The sequence below is a fragment of the Dermacentor albipictus genome, chromosome 10 (genome assembly GCF_038994185.2).
Source record: "Dermacentor albipictus isolate Rhodes 1998 colony chromosome 10, USDA_Dalb.pri_finalv2, whole genome shotgun sequence".
In the NCBI taxonomy this organism is placed as follows: domain Eukaryota; kingdom Metazoa; phylum Arthropoda; class Arachnida; order Ixodida; family Ixodidae; genus Dermacentor; species Dermacentor albipictus.
This window is the reverse complement of record NC_091830.1, coordinates 26,565,050-26,581,620: the sequence shown is the minus strand read 5'-3', so window position 1 is coordinate 26,581,620 and position 16,571 is coordinate 26,565,050. Positions and strand designations below refer to the sequence as shown.

Sequence of the window (16,571 nt, the reverse complement as noted above, 5' to 3'; positions counted from 1 at the left end):
GACAACCAATTCAGCACTACAATGCCATGTGCTGCAGTCATCGCAACAACTGTAGATGTAAACGATTGCCAGTTCCAGAACCAGACATTCGTTAACCTTCTCTGCTGCTGAGTTTGGACAATGAGAACCTGCTCGTGCCTTTTAGTTACGAAGAAACGACAGCTTATCATCTCTCACTGAGACCTTCAGCAAACATAGCCTGACACCCAAACTTTTACGAGGTGAGAGCTGTCCTGCACGTTTTGTGATATGACAGTCCTTCTTTATATGTCTTTTACAGACATTGTAAAAAAAAAAAATGTTTTTGTGTTCACTGGCTGTGTTCACACACCCACTTTTTATAACAGCAGCATGGGCACCTCATCCAAGCCTTCTGAACGATACACTTTTCAATTGCTTTACAATTTTGAAATGCTATAACTTATAGCATTTAATAACAATGCACATTTACATCAACGTGAAAGGCAGTGCTATGACAGCATTTGTTGGCATGCTTGACATGAAATGTAGATGCAAGTAAAACAATGTACAACCTTCAGTATATCTTAAGATTCAGATTTTGGTTCCTGCAGGAGGTCTTATGGGTGTTTGTTTACTGTTAAGTTTGGTTATGTTGTCCTCAATCAGCATTACATCCAGGCATAAATTGTAGATGACGTTCAAAAAGTGCTTATTTCGAAACGGATTTCGAGTTCCCAGCCTTCTGCAGGTGTAGTGGCAATCGCAGACAAAAAGAGTAAACATCTTCATAAATTATTTTATTATACAGATGGCACACATCACATATGGAACTGTCCTTTGTCTACCCTTGTAGGCTGTATTCTATAGGTGCTTCTTAAATATTGCTTCTGCTCCCACTTTCTTTCAAGGTAAGCTTGAAGAACAAATTACAAACTGTATTTGTTGATGTACTTACATGTTTCTTCTGCAAATAAAGCATTTGGTTGCTAGTCGGCACTCTGTCCTGTTTACTCGCTCGTCCTGCGTTGCGCTGTTCCTGTTTTTATTCTAAATTACAAACTAGTTATTAAAAGTAGGACCACAAGGGTCCGTACAAGGTTTGTAGATCACATTCGAAAACATCATGCAGTGGAACCCCGTTGATACGTTCCTCGCTGTTATGCTTTCCCAGAGGCTACATTGAGTTTTCATGGTGCCGACCTAAATTCCACTGACTCCTATGTATTATGTTCCCATTTGATACAGCGCCATTCTGTAATGTTCCCCCACCTTACGTGGATTTGGAAGTGGCCGCCACGTAAATACAACGGTGCAGGGAGAAATTGCCTCTCGCATGTTGCAAGAAACAACCCATTCGTTACGAATTATTGCAACAAACAAGCTACGAATTTATTGCAACAAGTGACCGACGTTTGCCATAAATGCACAAACGGACAAAGCTGCACGAGCAGGTGCTGCACAAACATTGGGAAAAAGCATACATAGAGCAGTTGGCGAAGCAACTGAAAAAATGTGTATCAAATAAGATCTGCCGGGAATCACGTACACTTGGCCAATTCTTCAGAGTACAGGGCTACATTTACTGTGGGGACTGCAAGTCTTACTTGCATTTATGAATTACTGGTTCTCTTTGGTCAGCTTCGGTGCAGGAGAACTGTGTCATGCAGTGAAGCGCACACAAAATACTGCAGTAGGGGCCACTGTCACAGATCACAGTATGTGTCCCTTAAATACACAAGTGCGCATGTGTCGTTCCTGGTTACAGTAGAAGCAATGAGAGATATAAGTGCACTGGCAGCCACTGTTTCTGATGTTTTGCTGTGGTGATTTGCAATCTTCCTCACGGTTACGTTTTTTGTTTTTCACGTTTACCACATATCTGTGGTGTTCTGCTCTATTAAGGTGCATACGATGAATTACTCTTCTGCTGGATCATTTTTCCATGCTTAAAAGAAACCCCCGAATCTTTTTAAGTCACCACAGCCCACCGTGTTGTGTCTTTATTTTAGGTGCAGATAAAAAAGAGGCACTCAAGTTGGGAAATGAATAGCAAACAATTGAAAAGCAACATTTTTCGAATATGCTCTCCAATACAAATTGAAGTTTAGGCCATAAACCAAAGAGTTAAAACGTTATAAACCAGTACTAGTCACTCCATAAATAAGAACAAAAATAATACCGAAGGATTCTCCAGCAGGTTGATAACACTGTACCATTGATTCCATCCACACGTCTTTTTTTTTTAAAACTTACTTTATGTTGGCTGTGACATCCTCTAAAAATCATGATTTGGTCCACATTGCACTACAGTAAGGAAGGTTCACGCTTTACATTAACATCATCCCACTGGCTCACGGCATTAATGACGTTATGCTGAGGAAGCTGAAAATTTTGTTCACCACTGTGTTCGACGTCTTCGTCACACTCCATAACAAAGTCATCGCAGTCTCCCCCTTGTGGCGAACAAGGTTCTTGCTTTGGCACAACATGGGGATCAAACACAATTTCTTCAGTGTCACTGCCTTGAACGATTTCTTGCTTGACTTTTAAAAGACTGAAGCTGGATGACTCAGCAGGTGTCGAGGAGCTCGCAGAGTCGACCAATTTTGGTTGCAGTGTAGGAGGAGCCTGCGGCCGACGAACGGTATCGTCCTTGACGCAAGCCGCATTATAGTCATTGTCGTCCACCTTATGAAAGTGCCGTGAGAACTCCGGTGGGAACAGGCCTTTGCAGTCCCCTTCTGTGTTCAGATCAGGTGGCAGTTTCTGGAACTGTTGTGTTGCTGTTCCAGAACCCTACAATAGAAAGGAGGATAGTGCCTTCGCATTGCCGGAACGAACCAAGTACAGGGGTTTCAACAATATCAGCGGGCTTCAGCAATTCCTCTGGCACCAAACTCGTCTGCCCTAAGCCCTTGCCATAACAAAGTCATACAGAAGCGAAGTGAACTTCGTTACAACTGGCATTTTGAAGCTCTCGGAGAGCTATAGTACCGCGGGACGTTCCTTCTGAGAGTGCTGCAGCTTGTAAAATGCTTACTCATTCACATTAAACCTTTGTTATAAGGAAGTGGACATTAAAACCAGTACTTCATTAAAAGCTGAGAAGCCGTCAATAATGTGAAATATGCCGCCTAAAAGCACTGGAGCTCGTAAAACACACAAAGCCATACTCAGTAGCTGCTACATGACCACAGTTTTAAAAAAATTTTTGACACCTGTCATCAGCTGCATCATGTATCTGTTATCATCATGCGATACATTTAGCGTCACGTTCGCAGTGCTCTTTGCCTCTCCGGCTTGATATGAAGAAATCAAAGAGCCATACATATGGCTACACCGAGCAGTCCTGTGCACATTTCCCATGATGCATGTCGTACTAGCCAGAGTCTGGTGCCGCTGAACTGCAAATATTTCTGTGTAAAATACACACACTGCTTTGGTAAGCACGAAAAGCTTAGATAATGTGATATTGTTATAATTATGACTAGTGATACAGTACTGCGACAGCAGCGCGATTTTTAAAGTGGACATGTTCATTGCGGGACAACTGTCCCGCAGCTGAGCACGGGCTCCCTGGTTCCTCCCCGGCTGCAGCAGCTGTGTTCCAATGGGGGGTGAAATGCAAAAACGTTTGTGTATCGTGCACTTAGTGCACATTCTTTGGAACTTATTCTCTGTGATGTGCGAAACAATTGCCTCCGTTCGCTACAGTAACTGCTTCTTGGCATCTTCTGAAATAAAGGCACACACGGTGCTACTCTCAAGAGCCTGGGGCACCTAAAAACTTGCACAACAAATTATTAAGTGGAAATACTGCACAATAGCCTAGTGGATGTCAAATGCTGGAAATGAGTTCAACTCTCAGGAGTGGTAGTGGGCAGTTATGTTTTGAATGCATGAACAGCTATTTGGCCTTCTCAGCCTGTTTAGTAGATGTTTCTATGTAACATCTTACGTGTTCCAACAACTTCGATGTTACACCTGTAACAATAAAACCATTGAATGTTAAATGCTCTGCCAGTTAGCTGGGCTTTGGAGTGTTGACAGTGTGGGCAATGTACTAGCAGTGGTGAGTTAACTTTTCCTATTGCTTTATAGCTAAGGTGAAGTGCGGGACAACAAGGTAGTCCGACAATGACCCAATAGCAATTTAATGATAACAATTGCTGTTGCGGTTCTCGCCAGTGCAACAAAAAGGACAGTTGGGCAAAGCAAAGCCAGCTTCAAGCACTAACCGCTGTCGCAGTAAAAGCACTGGACCCGGGAACCCAACGGCTTTATGCGTGGTGCCCTTGAATGGCGGGCATACCCAAACGAATAGGAGGAGGATTGGGCAAGTTGGAATGTCCTCACAGCTGTGACAGCATGGTTAAAGACAAGTACTAAGACAAAGAAAAGCGCCGTGCGGTGTTCCCTCCATTTTCTTAGCCCTTCCCTTTTGCGGTGTTGCAGCTGGGAACCCCAAACCAATCTACACGATTTGCCCTCCTAGCTGCACACCTTTGATTCAGCACAGCATTTTTACTGCTTTATTTTTCCGCAAGACATGCCGGAATGCGGCCGCTGAGGTCAAAGCCTGTGGATGCATCAGGCTGTGTTTCAGTAAGAACTGTTTTGCAGCATTAAAGCACAACTTAAACAAAATTTCACTTTAGTAATTGGTTATAAATGAGTAGCATACACAGTCGACTTCCATTAACTCGACCCTGATGGGGGCCTACAAAAATGATCGAGCTATTTGGTGGGTGGAATTAAACAAGACTCAGAAAAACTCCAAAACACACCACTGGTTCATTTGGTAGTATTTGCCAGATTCTAACATGGCCCTGAATCAAACGCGCACCCACTTTTTGTGTGTCCAACGTACAAAGCTAACGTAGAAATGACATTAAAGCCCGTAAACAAAGTAGATATCTAACAAGCACCCAAATTTTTAGGAAGAAAAATGGGCAAGGCTCGAATATGTGTTCCACTATGGCGGCCAGTTTTCTGAAGTCAGCTTTGCCGCACTAGTTTTTATGGTTAGCTTTGCCGCAATACAGCGCTGTTATGGGGCAAAACATGAACGCCACGAATGCGGTTTTGGTTGCGTACCCAATGCTCAGGCAATCTTCGGCCCAATTTTCATGGGTAAAAAAAATACGCCTGTGAGGATTGAGCAATTACCGTAATCAAACATTGTTAGCTACCGTTTGTGCATAAAAATCTTCCTAGCATAGGTCGCAAATAGGAGTTTTCGATGGGAGATGAGTGTGTTCCACGCATTAACTGTCCCCTATGTTCCATTGAGACATGCTGCCACTAAAGGGGTCTATGAAGTCACCACAGGGGTCGAACATGTGCATGTTGACTGGCCAAGTTTGAATTATCTGATGAAGGCCCAATATCAGGATCAGGAAATTTTGGGCACCCAGAAATATGCATGGGCACCGACTGGAAGCCTTGATCAGGACCAAATTAACTGAAAAATCAAACTAACTAGAGTTCAATTAACGAAAGTCTATCACCAAATCAATCTTGGCAAAGCTGCAGTTTTCTTATCGGCATTTAAATTGCACTTAAGCAGCCGACAAGGGCAAATGGTGGGTATCAGATATGACACAGATCTACAAGGCGCCAATGCTGCCTCATCTCGGAGGTCACACAACATTCCAGGTGCTGTATCATTTTCAGAGGGCGGTAATGGTGTTTTTTTTTATTCCAGTTCTGGTGAAAAAAAATGTCTATCTTTTAAAGCTTCTTGTGATGCATCCACTGGTATTTCAAGCGCAAAATTTTGTGCAGAGGCTGCTCATTATATCTGCACTATCTGAAACTGAAATTTTAGCGTGGTGCGAAATTCTGCTTCAGTTGGTCTTTGAAGCATGGTGTTGTTGATCATGATATCTACAGTATGCAATTACGTTTTGTTCATCGAAGCAAATAGCAAGAAACAAGCTTTCTAACACTGCACAACTTACCTTATCAGCCTGACGTCTGTGGTTGACTTGAGTCATTGCATCAGTACCATTCGTAGTCGACAGGAACGTGATCAGTGACCCTCTTCCGGATGAGGAAACTGTCTGCATGGACTGAGGGGGGCAAGCAGAAAAAAGGGAATTATCAGTGCTTGCCAGAAATGGTCGACTGAATTTGCACAAAAGAACAAGTTCTACTGTTTCGATACTGAGTTACAGTAAAACCTAAATTTAGTGAAAGCAGCTTTTACAATTAACAAAAAATCTGTTTTTCATATGCCGACACATGATTACAGAGCCTAATAAACTGAAACTATGTTAGCCTTGAAAATGTACTGAAAATCACATTTCTGAATGCCAATGAATGTTCCAATCATTCTGGAGAGAGAGAACGAAAACACTTCGTTGTGATGCTTTATCCATATCACCGTTTTCGAGGGGGTGAGCTTCAGCAAGCAATGAGTGACAGAAAGTGTCAGAATTGTTCATGCATTCCACATCTCCGTCTTAAGGCATTCTGAAGTAGTGGTAAGACTTTGGCTTATTAGTATATTACATCTATAGCATGGAGATGAGGAGTGTTTATGTTGCTATTTTGCACTATAACAAGCACTAAAAATAAGCATTTTTGACTCATTTGTGCAATTGCATACGCCAATGAATGCTTCAGTCGTTACACTGTGTGAGCTACCACGAACAAAGAAGAGCATATGATGTTTGAATTCAAGCCGGAGACATGGTGAGCTGTCTGTTTTATGCCAAGATATCGAAAACCAGCCCGAAGATGACGGCTGAGATTACAGCCAAACTTTGGTCCTGAGGTCAGACGAAGATTAATTAAAGTCTACGATACCACTCACTTCTAGTCGAAGGGGCGAACATGTTGAGAATTCCTATCTGCTCGGCCTAAGTGGACAGGCTTGGTGCCGCCATGTTGCACCACGATGTAGTTTCTGTTCAACTATGGAACGAAATTAGGTGGGAGATGCACGCATAAACTGCTCCCACTGCTAACAGTTGTACTAACGTTATGCTTCAGTGCCACTTTTCACATTTCTACATTCGCTTCTCTAAGCAGCATGTGCGTACGGCATGCTTAGTGTGCCATTCTAGCTCATTGTCGCATTGTTTGCAGGCATGACACATACAGTCAGCCACGAATGTTCCAGGACGTGGCACTTGCAAAAAGCTGAACAGCAAAGATGGGCAATGTAGCCTCGAACACAATGTTTCAGCGCGTGGTCAGTAGCCTTTGCAACCTACACAGTGAACCATTAAATCAGGAGCGGTGCTCCTCAACAGAGCAGAAGTTTACATTTGTCATGGGACCCGCTTCCCTAATCTTCTTTGGCTAACTATACGTTAATTTCTGTTTACACCATGTCTGCGTCCCATTAACTTGGCTGGGCCCACTGATGTCCCTTTGGATAACTTTTGCTATGACAATGCAACTCACAATACTAAATGTAAGACACGTCATTGTGGCAACAGCAGTAGGTTACAGGAAATATATTTTCATTTGACTATTTTATTGCTATTGTTAGTGCGTTACAACTGCAATTAGCATTAACCTCTTAAGGCCAGTAAAGAAATACAGAAAACTTGTCAAAAGGACAAGTTTTTTTTTTGTGAGCTAGTCCTTTGTGAGCTAGAACTTTTGTGAATTAGTCCTACGATCATATGAAGCAAGCCCACCAAAAAAGTTCCTGTCAGAACGATGAATTCTTCCAAGAAAAAAAAATATAAAGCGAGAATATGCAAAACATTTCTGTCAGAAAGGTGAAGTTTACTGAGAAAAGCCTTTTTTTCCACTGTAACGAAGGTAAACTTTACTGCACGCAAGTGTCCATGCTCCCAACTTCCTCTTCAACAGCTCCTCGCACCTTCTGATGTTAATTACAACAAGCCAAAATAAGCCACACCATCCGGAAGAAGCATGGAGCAACACAGGAGCTCAAATTATCTTCAGGTCAGCATAAAAAAACAAAAATGTGCTTGACAAGCTGCACTCATCATTCGTCTTTTTTTTTTCCTTGATGAACTGAGCTCGTTATCCATCCTTAAAAGATTAAAGAAACATTTAGATAAACTCCTTGCAGGTAATCCAAGCAAGTGCTGATGTGTGAGGTAGCTAGCTTTTGTGGCACTTTCTGCACACAGTCCATTGACACAGCAAGAGCTGAAAGAATGCACAACAGCAGCTACAGCTGGAAAGTCCTTACCACAGTATGCATAGTTCTTGCTACGGGCTTCGCTCTCTTCTTTCTCTTACTGCACCCAGCTTTTCCCACCTTAATCGTGGTGGCTGTTGGACTTGCAACATCGAGGTTATCAACAATCGTCTCTGCACTTGTTGGGGATGCACTCGGGACATCTAAAGGCAGAAGGCTGAAAAACCAAGACGCAAAGTACTGTGAAGTTGCCAACTAGTTAAAAACATAACCCTAAGTGCAAGACAACAAAGCTTCCAATGTGTACAGTCATATTTTTATGGTATCTGATATGAACAGCCTGACCACAACATTCAAAGCACCACTGATACAAAGACAAGGTACTGCCCAGTTTTTCACGTACGAATCGACAAAAGCACGAAATGTGTGGGCGAGAGCCTACAGCACAGCCTACAGCCTACAGCCTTTTGCCTGGGAAGAAAGAGAGTCGATTTCCATGACCTCTTGTCTGAAGCACAGTTTCTTAAAAAAATTATACTAGGCAGAACTCCAGCACTGCAGTTGCTCGGCTACTACGGGAATGATGACTAGTATGTGGATTTGTTCAATCTCCAAGTTTGTGGCTTCAGACATTTCTTGTGGTTGTATTCGTTATGCTCTGCCTGCTCCTATCAGTCTAAATTTCCAAGTGATCATATTTTTCTAAACACACAAAGGAAACAAGATTCTGCAAGAATTCCTATTGCTTAGTCAGTGCGAATTGTTGCATTAATAATGCACCAGTATTTTGTTGAATACGATAAACCTGCATAGTCACAAAGTCACTTGAAGCAAGAAAGACGAGGTTAAGGCAAATCCACATACAGTCGAACCCGCTTACAATGATACCGGTTTTAACAATATATCGGTTATAACAATGAGAAGCTGCTGCACCATCAACTTTTGTGTTTCCCTTTGTGAAATAACTCGCTTACTACAATGCCCTGATGCCGCATTATCGGTTATAACGAAGTCTGGCTACTGGGTTTCCGTCCCGAAAGGTAGTGAAATGTGAAATCCTTGAAAATAAAACAAAGTAAATGAGAAATTCGAGCCGCTGAATGATGGCCCACTTCACCAACAGCCACCACATGCTCCCTTTCCAGCCTTCTCCTCACGCCTCGCTCGTCGCCCTTCCACCCCTTCGAACACAAATGGGCTGCGCAAACTGTGCTGCTCCCAGATTGCTCGCTGGCTTCTCATTCTACAGTTCTGCGAACAGCTTAATCGCTCGCCCTCATCTTTGTTGGTTGCATCGAAATCGTTCCTGGCCACGTGGTTTCTCGGCCTCGTTTGACTCGCCACCGAAACGGAAGATGGCTGATTCACCCACTTATCATTGGCAATGCACGCCGTTGCTAGTGAAAAGGAGGCACATGACTATAGATTTGGAAACTAACCGATATGGTGATCGTTGTGAACATGCTTGCATTGGATAGCGACGGTGACAACGGCAGCGATGACCCGGTAGGGCAGGCTGCCTTAACATTGTCCTCACAGGAGGCCCGGCAAACGATTCAGTCTCTCCGGTGGTTCGTTTTCGTGAGGAACCTTCCACTGCACTACATGGAGCACCTCGATGCCTTGGAGAAGGATGTCGGCAAGGTTCGCATAAAGCATGCAAGGCTGACGGACATAGGGTTTTCTCGTGCAAGCCAGTGGGAAGTGCACGGCGAGGTGCTTGTGGTGATCTCACCTCAGCATTTCTGCTGGATTTCTCAAGCTGACGGGCTGCCACAGCAACCTTCTCGCATTTTTTAAAAGGCCTCTTTTGGGCATACCAAAGCGATGCCTCAGCGGAGCTCGCATATCACTTGCCACCGGTGACCCTTCTTTGCAGTTGTTATAGCAGTGCCATTCTTTAACGCTGACAGCCATGGCTTGATACATGCAATCGAAGCGCCCAGGAAGCAGTTAAAACGAGTGAACACAATCAGCAGCTAGATGGAGGAAGGTGGTGGGGAGGGGCACTGGTTTCACCGCTATTATAGTTTTCTCACAACAGCTCTGCCATCCCCCTATTTTCGTTTCTTTTCGCGCAACCTGGTTATAACAATTATCAGTTATAACAATGAAATTTTCATGGCACTTGAATGTTGTTATAAGTGGGTTCGACTGTACTACTAGTTCCTATCATTCCCATGCTGGGTGAATCACATTGTTTGCAGCCCCCACAGATGACTAGTGAAAGATTTACCTTTAGTAAGTTTTGTAAAAAGTATTTTGTCCAATAAATCTCACTTCCCTCACCCCCTACCTTAAAGGGCCCCTGAAACGGTTCGGACAAATTTTGTAGGCGCCTAGGGTACAGCTTAAGTAGTACATTCGCACCACAATTTAAGTGAAGCGTTACGTATTAATGGAGCTGCAAGCGATTAGAAGTTACCCTCCTCCCTAGCTATGCTTTTCCTCCTCAACTCGCTCGCCGAGCGAGAGGGGCTAAGCTCCGCCTTCACTGGTTCAGCGTCACGATGCGACGTCACATCGTTCACTTCTGGTTGTTTTGGAGCACGCCCCCTCGCACGCGAGACCTCTCTGCTAGCCGCTTGGCCGTCGACCGAGAGCTATCGAAGCAGCGTGCGTTGCGAGCATTCTGTCGTAGCGCCGAACGTGTCCGGTACTCCGCTAAAAACAGGCTTCAGTTGTTTACCAAATCCGACTAGATTGCGGGAAAGTATACATCGGGCAAACTGGATGTTGTCTAAATGATAGGTTACGGGAGCACAAACACCTGTGCCAGCTTCTGAGAGCACCTAGCAACTTGGCTGCACATTGCAAACAATGCAAATGCTCTCCGCTACTAGAAAGCACCACAGTCATTGGCACATCAAAAACAAAAACAGAGCGAGAAATATGGGAGGCGCTTGTGATAGCTAAAGAAAAAGAGATGTGCGTAAGCACTCCGTCCATCGTGCTTATCGAAGCTGAGGTTCGAACCTCAGCTTCAAACCTCGATGCTGAGGTTCGAAGCTGAGGTCGAGTTTGCCAGGGCGAACGGGTGCAAGTGAACGATGTATGCCTGACCCGAATTATGATCACATGTCGTCACCTTGTCAAATCTTTTTATATTTCCCCCCCGCCCCTGCGTTATATCTCCTTGTATATAAGCACGTTCTTCAACAGTATTAAACAGTTGGTAGTTTGCGCTACGTCCGTCCAAGTCCCATCCTTCACTTAATATCGTCTGTGTAAAACTGAGCGCAATATAACCATGATCTTTCCCCTTTGCTCGCGCAGAAAGGCGGCACTCGTGAAGCCCCCACCTTTCTTCTCCCGTCCTCACACACTTTCACTCGCACCTAAAGCACACAGTGAGCATGGCGCGATAGGATCTTATCACACTTGGACTTTATGTGGAACATGATGCAGCTCCACTTCGGCGGTAACTCTTGGGGCGCCGGGCGCGACTTGAGAGGTGTGTTTCCAAAAAGCCACTTGTAGTTCAATCACTTGACCATCTACTTCTGCGGAAGTTTCAATTTATTGTCTCGGCACTCCTTCGCGGTGGCAGTGAAATTTCGTTATACTGGAAATGGCACACACACTTTGTAATATTGAGGTTCTAAATATATGGTGTTCCATGAACAAGAGGTTATGAAAGGCTAAATACTTCGTTATATCGAGAGTTTTGTTATATTGATGTTTGTTATATTGAGGTTTATCTGTATACCTAATTTTCTCACAACCAGCCTTTACATAGCACCTAATCAGACAATGCATGCACTTGGTGGCTAGCGAATCTGGTGCGAAGCCCAGAACATGTTTGAGATAGACATCTTGTGTCAGTACTCCTTGAAAAGTTCCTCTCAAAAAGATGACATATGCATCAAAGAAAAGGCAAGGCAAGCGGACCTGAGCACTTGAGCACAGCTTCTTATAGTGCCTTGCTTGGCATAGAAATCCGTCATAAGGTCAACTTACTATTTCTTAGGTCTCGAACCCGGTTGCCTACTGTGCTTCTTTGGAGGGTTGAAGTACAAGTCTTCTGACACGAAGAATGCCCCAGGAGTTGCCGACATTCTCTCTGGGCTCTCCTGTGCCTTGGTAGTATTGAGCTTGCCCTTGAAGCCATGAGCTTCCGACACCAGATGTGAGTCACGTTTTTCAGGCGTCAAGCCATGGCACTTTAGTGCGGCGTCTATTTCACTCGCAGCCTTTATGACTTCGTATAAGACAGCCCAACGTATGTGGTACTTGTACACAATTTCAGCCTTGCTGAGCTTTCCTGCACGTACGTCGGCAAGTATATCTACTTTCTTGGCAAATGGGAGAGGTTGTTGGAGAGGCTTGGCAGTCAAGTTTACTGAGGCAAACTGTGCTGTAGGACTGACTGCAGATGTTGATGGCAGATCACTTGTTACCGAAGGGATCCGGTGCTTTTTTTTACGCTCAGTGATGGACGATGTATTCTGAAAAACTTGTTCAACATCAGGGGGCTGAAGCAGATGTACCTGTACCAGACTTAATGCTGAACTTTCAGAGCCAAGGGTCGCCTCAGCATTCACACTATTATCAGGCGTTGACGAGCTGGTCATGATGCTGATGTTTGTACTGTGCTCTTCCGTGCTGGGTACCTGCGAGCGATCAACACAACAGTCATCACCTGCCATATGAAGTCCCTTTAAAGATAGTGAAAACGTGCACTACCAGCAGAAATTAAGACATGAAATATAGAGTAAACTATAACACTTGGCAGATTGCGACAGTTGATATACTACAGAGAACCAGCACCAAAAATAGAGTAAACTAGAACACTTGGTACATCGTGATGCTTGGTGTACTATAGAGAACCAGTGCTGGACAGATGGGGCTCCAAAAACAAACTACTAGTGCCATCAGGAGTGATGGCGCCACAACTTTTAGCAGCAAAAACACATGCACTGCATGGGTGCTTCCCAGTAGAGTATTAATGGTGTGCACATGTGCTAGTTTGGTTCATCAATCGTTTTCCGAGGATATCATCCGCATCATCAACCTATTTATGTACCCTCAATGATGAAGCCCTCTCCCAGCAATCTCCAGTTAGCCCTACCTTGTGCCAGATGATCCCATATTATACCTGCCAATTTCCTCATTTCATCACACTGCCCAGTTCTCCGCTGTCTGCAACTGAACTTCCCTTCTCTTGGCACCCATTCCATAACTCTAACAGACCTCCGCTTATCTGCATTACTCATTACATGGCTTTGCTCAACTCCATTTTTTCCCTCTTAATGTCAACTAGAATGTCAGCTACCACAGTTTGCTACCAAATCTACATCACTGCCTTTCTGTCCCTAAATGTTATGTTTCTCATTTTTAGTTCCCTCACTCATTGAGTGGTCCTTAACTTCTCAAGCTTTCTTGTTACCCTCCAAGTTCTTGCCCCACACGTTAGTATTGGTAGAATACAATGACTGTATGTCCTTATGTTCAAGGACAGCGGTGCCGAGGATATGAAGGGAGAGATATTCTTGCATTGTGAGTACTCGCAAGTATTTTTTGCAGATAGCCGCAGTGAGCCTGACGAACTGCACGCAACCTCCATGGTTGCAGCAATGGCATCCATGGCATTGCACTACAGTTTTGGAAAGGTGAATAGGCCCAAGGAGTATTTCCCTGCTGATGCACTTGAGGAAAGCTAAAGGTTGCCCTCTGCAAACTATGCTTATGCTGTTGAGGAGTTCCTGGAATGCTACGTTGGGTGATTCGCAAGTACTTTTGAAGTTTACGCGTAGCAGGAAAGCCTTAAGATGGCTGTACAAACAGTAAATAATTTGGGGCGTTGCTTGACTTGTGTGTGACTAGCTATAGCTTTGGTATGCCTGTACTCAATAAAAATTGTCTGCTTTCACACTACATATTGATCGTATTTTTGATTTTGCAGCAAATACTTAAAGGCTGCATATGCAAGGCCGGCCGTAGTTGTAGCAGTCGCAGACATGTACATAGTACTCCATCTCATACTTAGAAGTCATCACTCTAGAAAATGCAAGTATCGCCATCATAGAGGTCTCACTATGCATGTTTTGCAGTGCAGCTTTCTTTTTATCTGCAACACTTCTTACGGGATAACTACTTCACATATTACATATACAACCTGTGGACATAAAGTTATGCTAACCACATAATACATGTGTGGCACTGTGATTTCACTATGCGACGTACTGTTTTGGTCGCGAGCACAAGTGTTGTGCTGTGGTTGCAGCAGAGTGTCATTCAGTAAATTTGGTGGTAAATACCCTATTTACTCGATCCTGACGCACCCTCGATTGTAATGTGTACCCGTTTGCCATGACCTAATCAAAGGAAAGTCCTTAACAGTAGCGTGCACCTCATTATTTCATTCAGAAATAGAACTTTCTCTCATTTGGAAAAACAAAGATTGACTCTCAATGCACTAAAGTTGCGATTAATAAAAAAAGTCGCAGCTTCGCCCGAAAGGCAAAGCATCAATTGCAATAAACAAATTAGTGGGCAGCTATATGAAAAGTACGGATAGTAGTTTTCGCGGCTATAAACTTTTCAACATTCGCTTCCTAACTAAATTAACACAAGCAAACATGAACACATTTCACTCAATGACCGCGGAAACTTTTCATGAGAATGCTGGAGTGAGGTGGTGCGGTAGCAGAAGCGAGCTAATTGATCCTTGTGCGGCCTCTCGTTTCAACATGAACTAAGCGACGAGAACCCGGTGTGGTGCACCTAGATGTGTAGACTGTCTCCATATCGCAGATCGCCTTTAACATAGGGGCCGCACTGCCGTGCCTATGCAGTAGCTGCCAGAGTAGAATGTCTCTCCTGCTTGCGCCAGTCTCACATGCAACTTTCGGGAACACTGAATGCCCGTGATGTGACTCAATTTCCGTCTATCTCCAGAGGCACACATGATCACTTTCCTTTTAATTGCGGCATCGTGATGAACACTCGGCGTGTTTTTGCAGTTAGCATTTCTACGGATAGAGCAAATGCAAAAAACGGGAAGACAGACGGTGGACCAACCTAAGCATATGTACAACAGCACATGGAGGAAGCTATGAAAGCTAGGCTCGAAGCGTGTACGAGGTGGCCATTTTGAAATGCCGTTGGCGATATGGTAACACAGATTAAGGGTCATACTCGATTCTAACGCGCATGCAATTTTCGGACCCATTTTATCGGGAAAAAAGTGCACGTTACATTCAAGTGAATACGGCAGGTTTAGATCTGTGACACCTTGCAAGTAATAACTACGCCATACTTTGCAATGTTAAAAGTATGAGACTTAAATTTCTGTCGATTTATGTAACACATACCTACATCCTTCATGTGTGATGCACCATGCTTTGGTCACGAATGCAAGCAGCGAGAAAAGCGTCTCTAGGCTACATAGCATTGCTTGCTGTGTATTAAACAGAGTACAGTTGTCGTCATCTCTATCGGCAAGTCGAAAGCACCATCGTCAACTGATCACCCTCAAGCATGGGGTTGGCAGTCTTCCAAACCAGACGCTTTTAAAAGCATGTCCATGGAGAACCGACTGGGAGGTAGACCAAATCGTTTCTTGTACGATGAAGAGGGTTGATGCAGTAGTGATTCTCAGTATTGCGAACGTGAAAACCCTTTTGGAAACATGCTTTCCTTTTTTTTTAATTGCACAAAAGTCGACGTCAACATGCTCACAATGCCGTCTTTTGATGGGAGAGCAGGCGTAGGCACTGATCTAAAGTAATTTAATAAGCAACTCTTTATTGGGCGATCCTGTGCCCAGAAAAACCAAGTGGCACTCAAAGCGCAATAGCAGTTGTGAGCACAGTCGACGATCGGTGAACTCTGGTCTGCGGGCCAGACGCGTCGGCTATTTATACTTGACTAGCGGAAGGTTCAGTGTAATCGCTGGTGTGTGCACAAGTCCTAGAATGAACAACACTATTTGCGTCATGCAATCTGATTACAAAAGGTTCGGCGACAACACAGACAAGAGATAGAATCGGTTACAAGAATCAAGAATGTTCTGACACATGCAGGCATGTCCGGTGCCGAGCAATATCGCTTAACATTTATTAGCCAGTGAAAAACAGTCATCGGGAAAAGATAAACAAGTACACGTCAATACTAACCATATACACGCAACCAGTGTATGCCAAAACTTGTATATGTGTATGCTTACTGGAAGTTGCACTGGCTTAACATTCTTCACAATATTAAACAGTAAGTAATAATTACAATTTTGAAAAAAACAAAAGGGATTTGACGGAAACATTGTAGGACAATAATAACACCATAAAAAAGACTAACTAATTCCATGTTCCATATCAGAAACCAGAGTCGTCAGCTCATCCCGTGTTCATTTATTTTATTCTTCTGTATCTTTTTTGCTATGTCATGATGCTGTTCTCTGAAATGCCATAGTTTTTTTTAACCCTGCCTGAAGTGGCTAGTTGGCATGAAGAGTATTGTCAGTAAATATATAGCCAAA

At 43.8% G+C, this 16,571-nt stretch overlaps 1 protein-coding gene across 5 annotated transcripts in view; it reads right to left on the bottom strand.

Moving 5' to 3' along the window:
* Window positions 1-58: 58 nt before the first annotated feature.
* Window positions 59-16,571, bottom strand: part of LOC139050742 (uncharacterized) — a 30,442-nt gene continuing 13,929 nt past the window's right edge. For all 5 annotated transcript variants that reach the window (XM_070527446.1, XM_070527448.1, XM_070527447.1 and 2 more), the window contains 4 exons: window positions 12,053-12,705; window positions 8,144-8,309; window positions 5,925-6,035; window positions 59-2,757 (listed from right to left, as the gene is read on the bottom strand). In XM_070527446.1, the coding sequence (XP_070383547.1) occupies window positions 2,266-2,757; window positions 5,925-6,035; window positions 8,144-8,309; window positions 12,053-12,705 (1,422 nt within the window). In that variant the 3' untranslated portion in view covers window positions 59-2,265. The remainder of the gene's footprint in view (window positions 2,758-5,924; window positions 6,036-8,143; window positions 8,310-12,052; window positions 12,706-16,571) is intronic.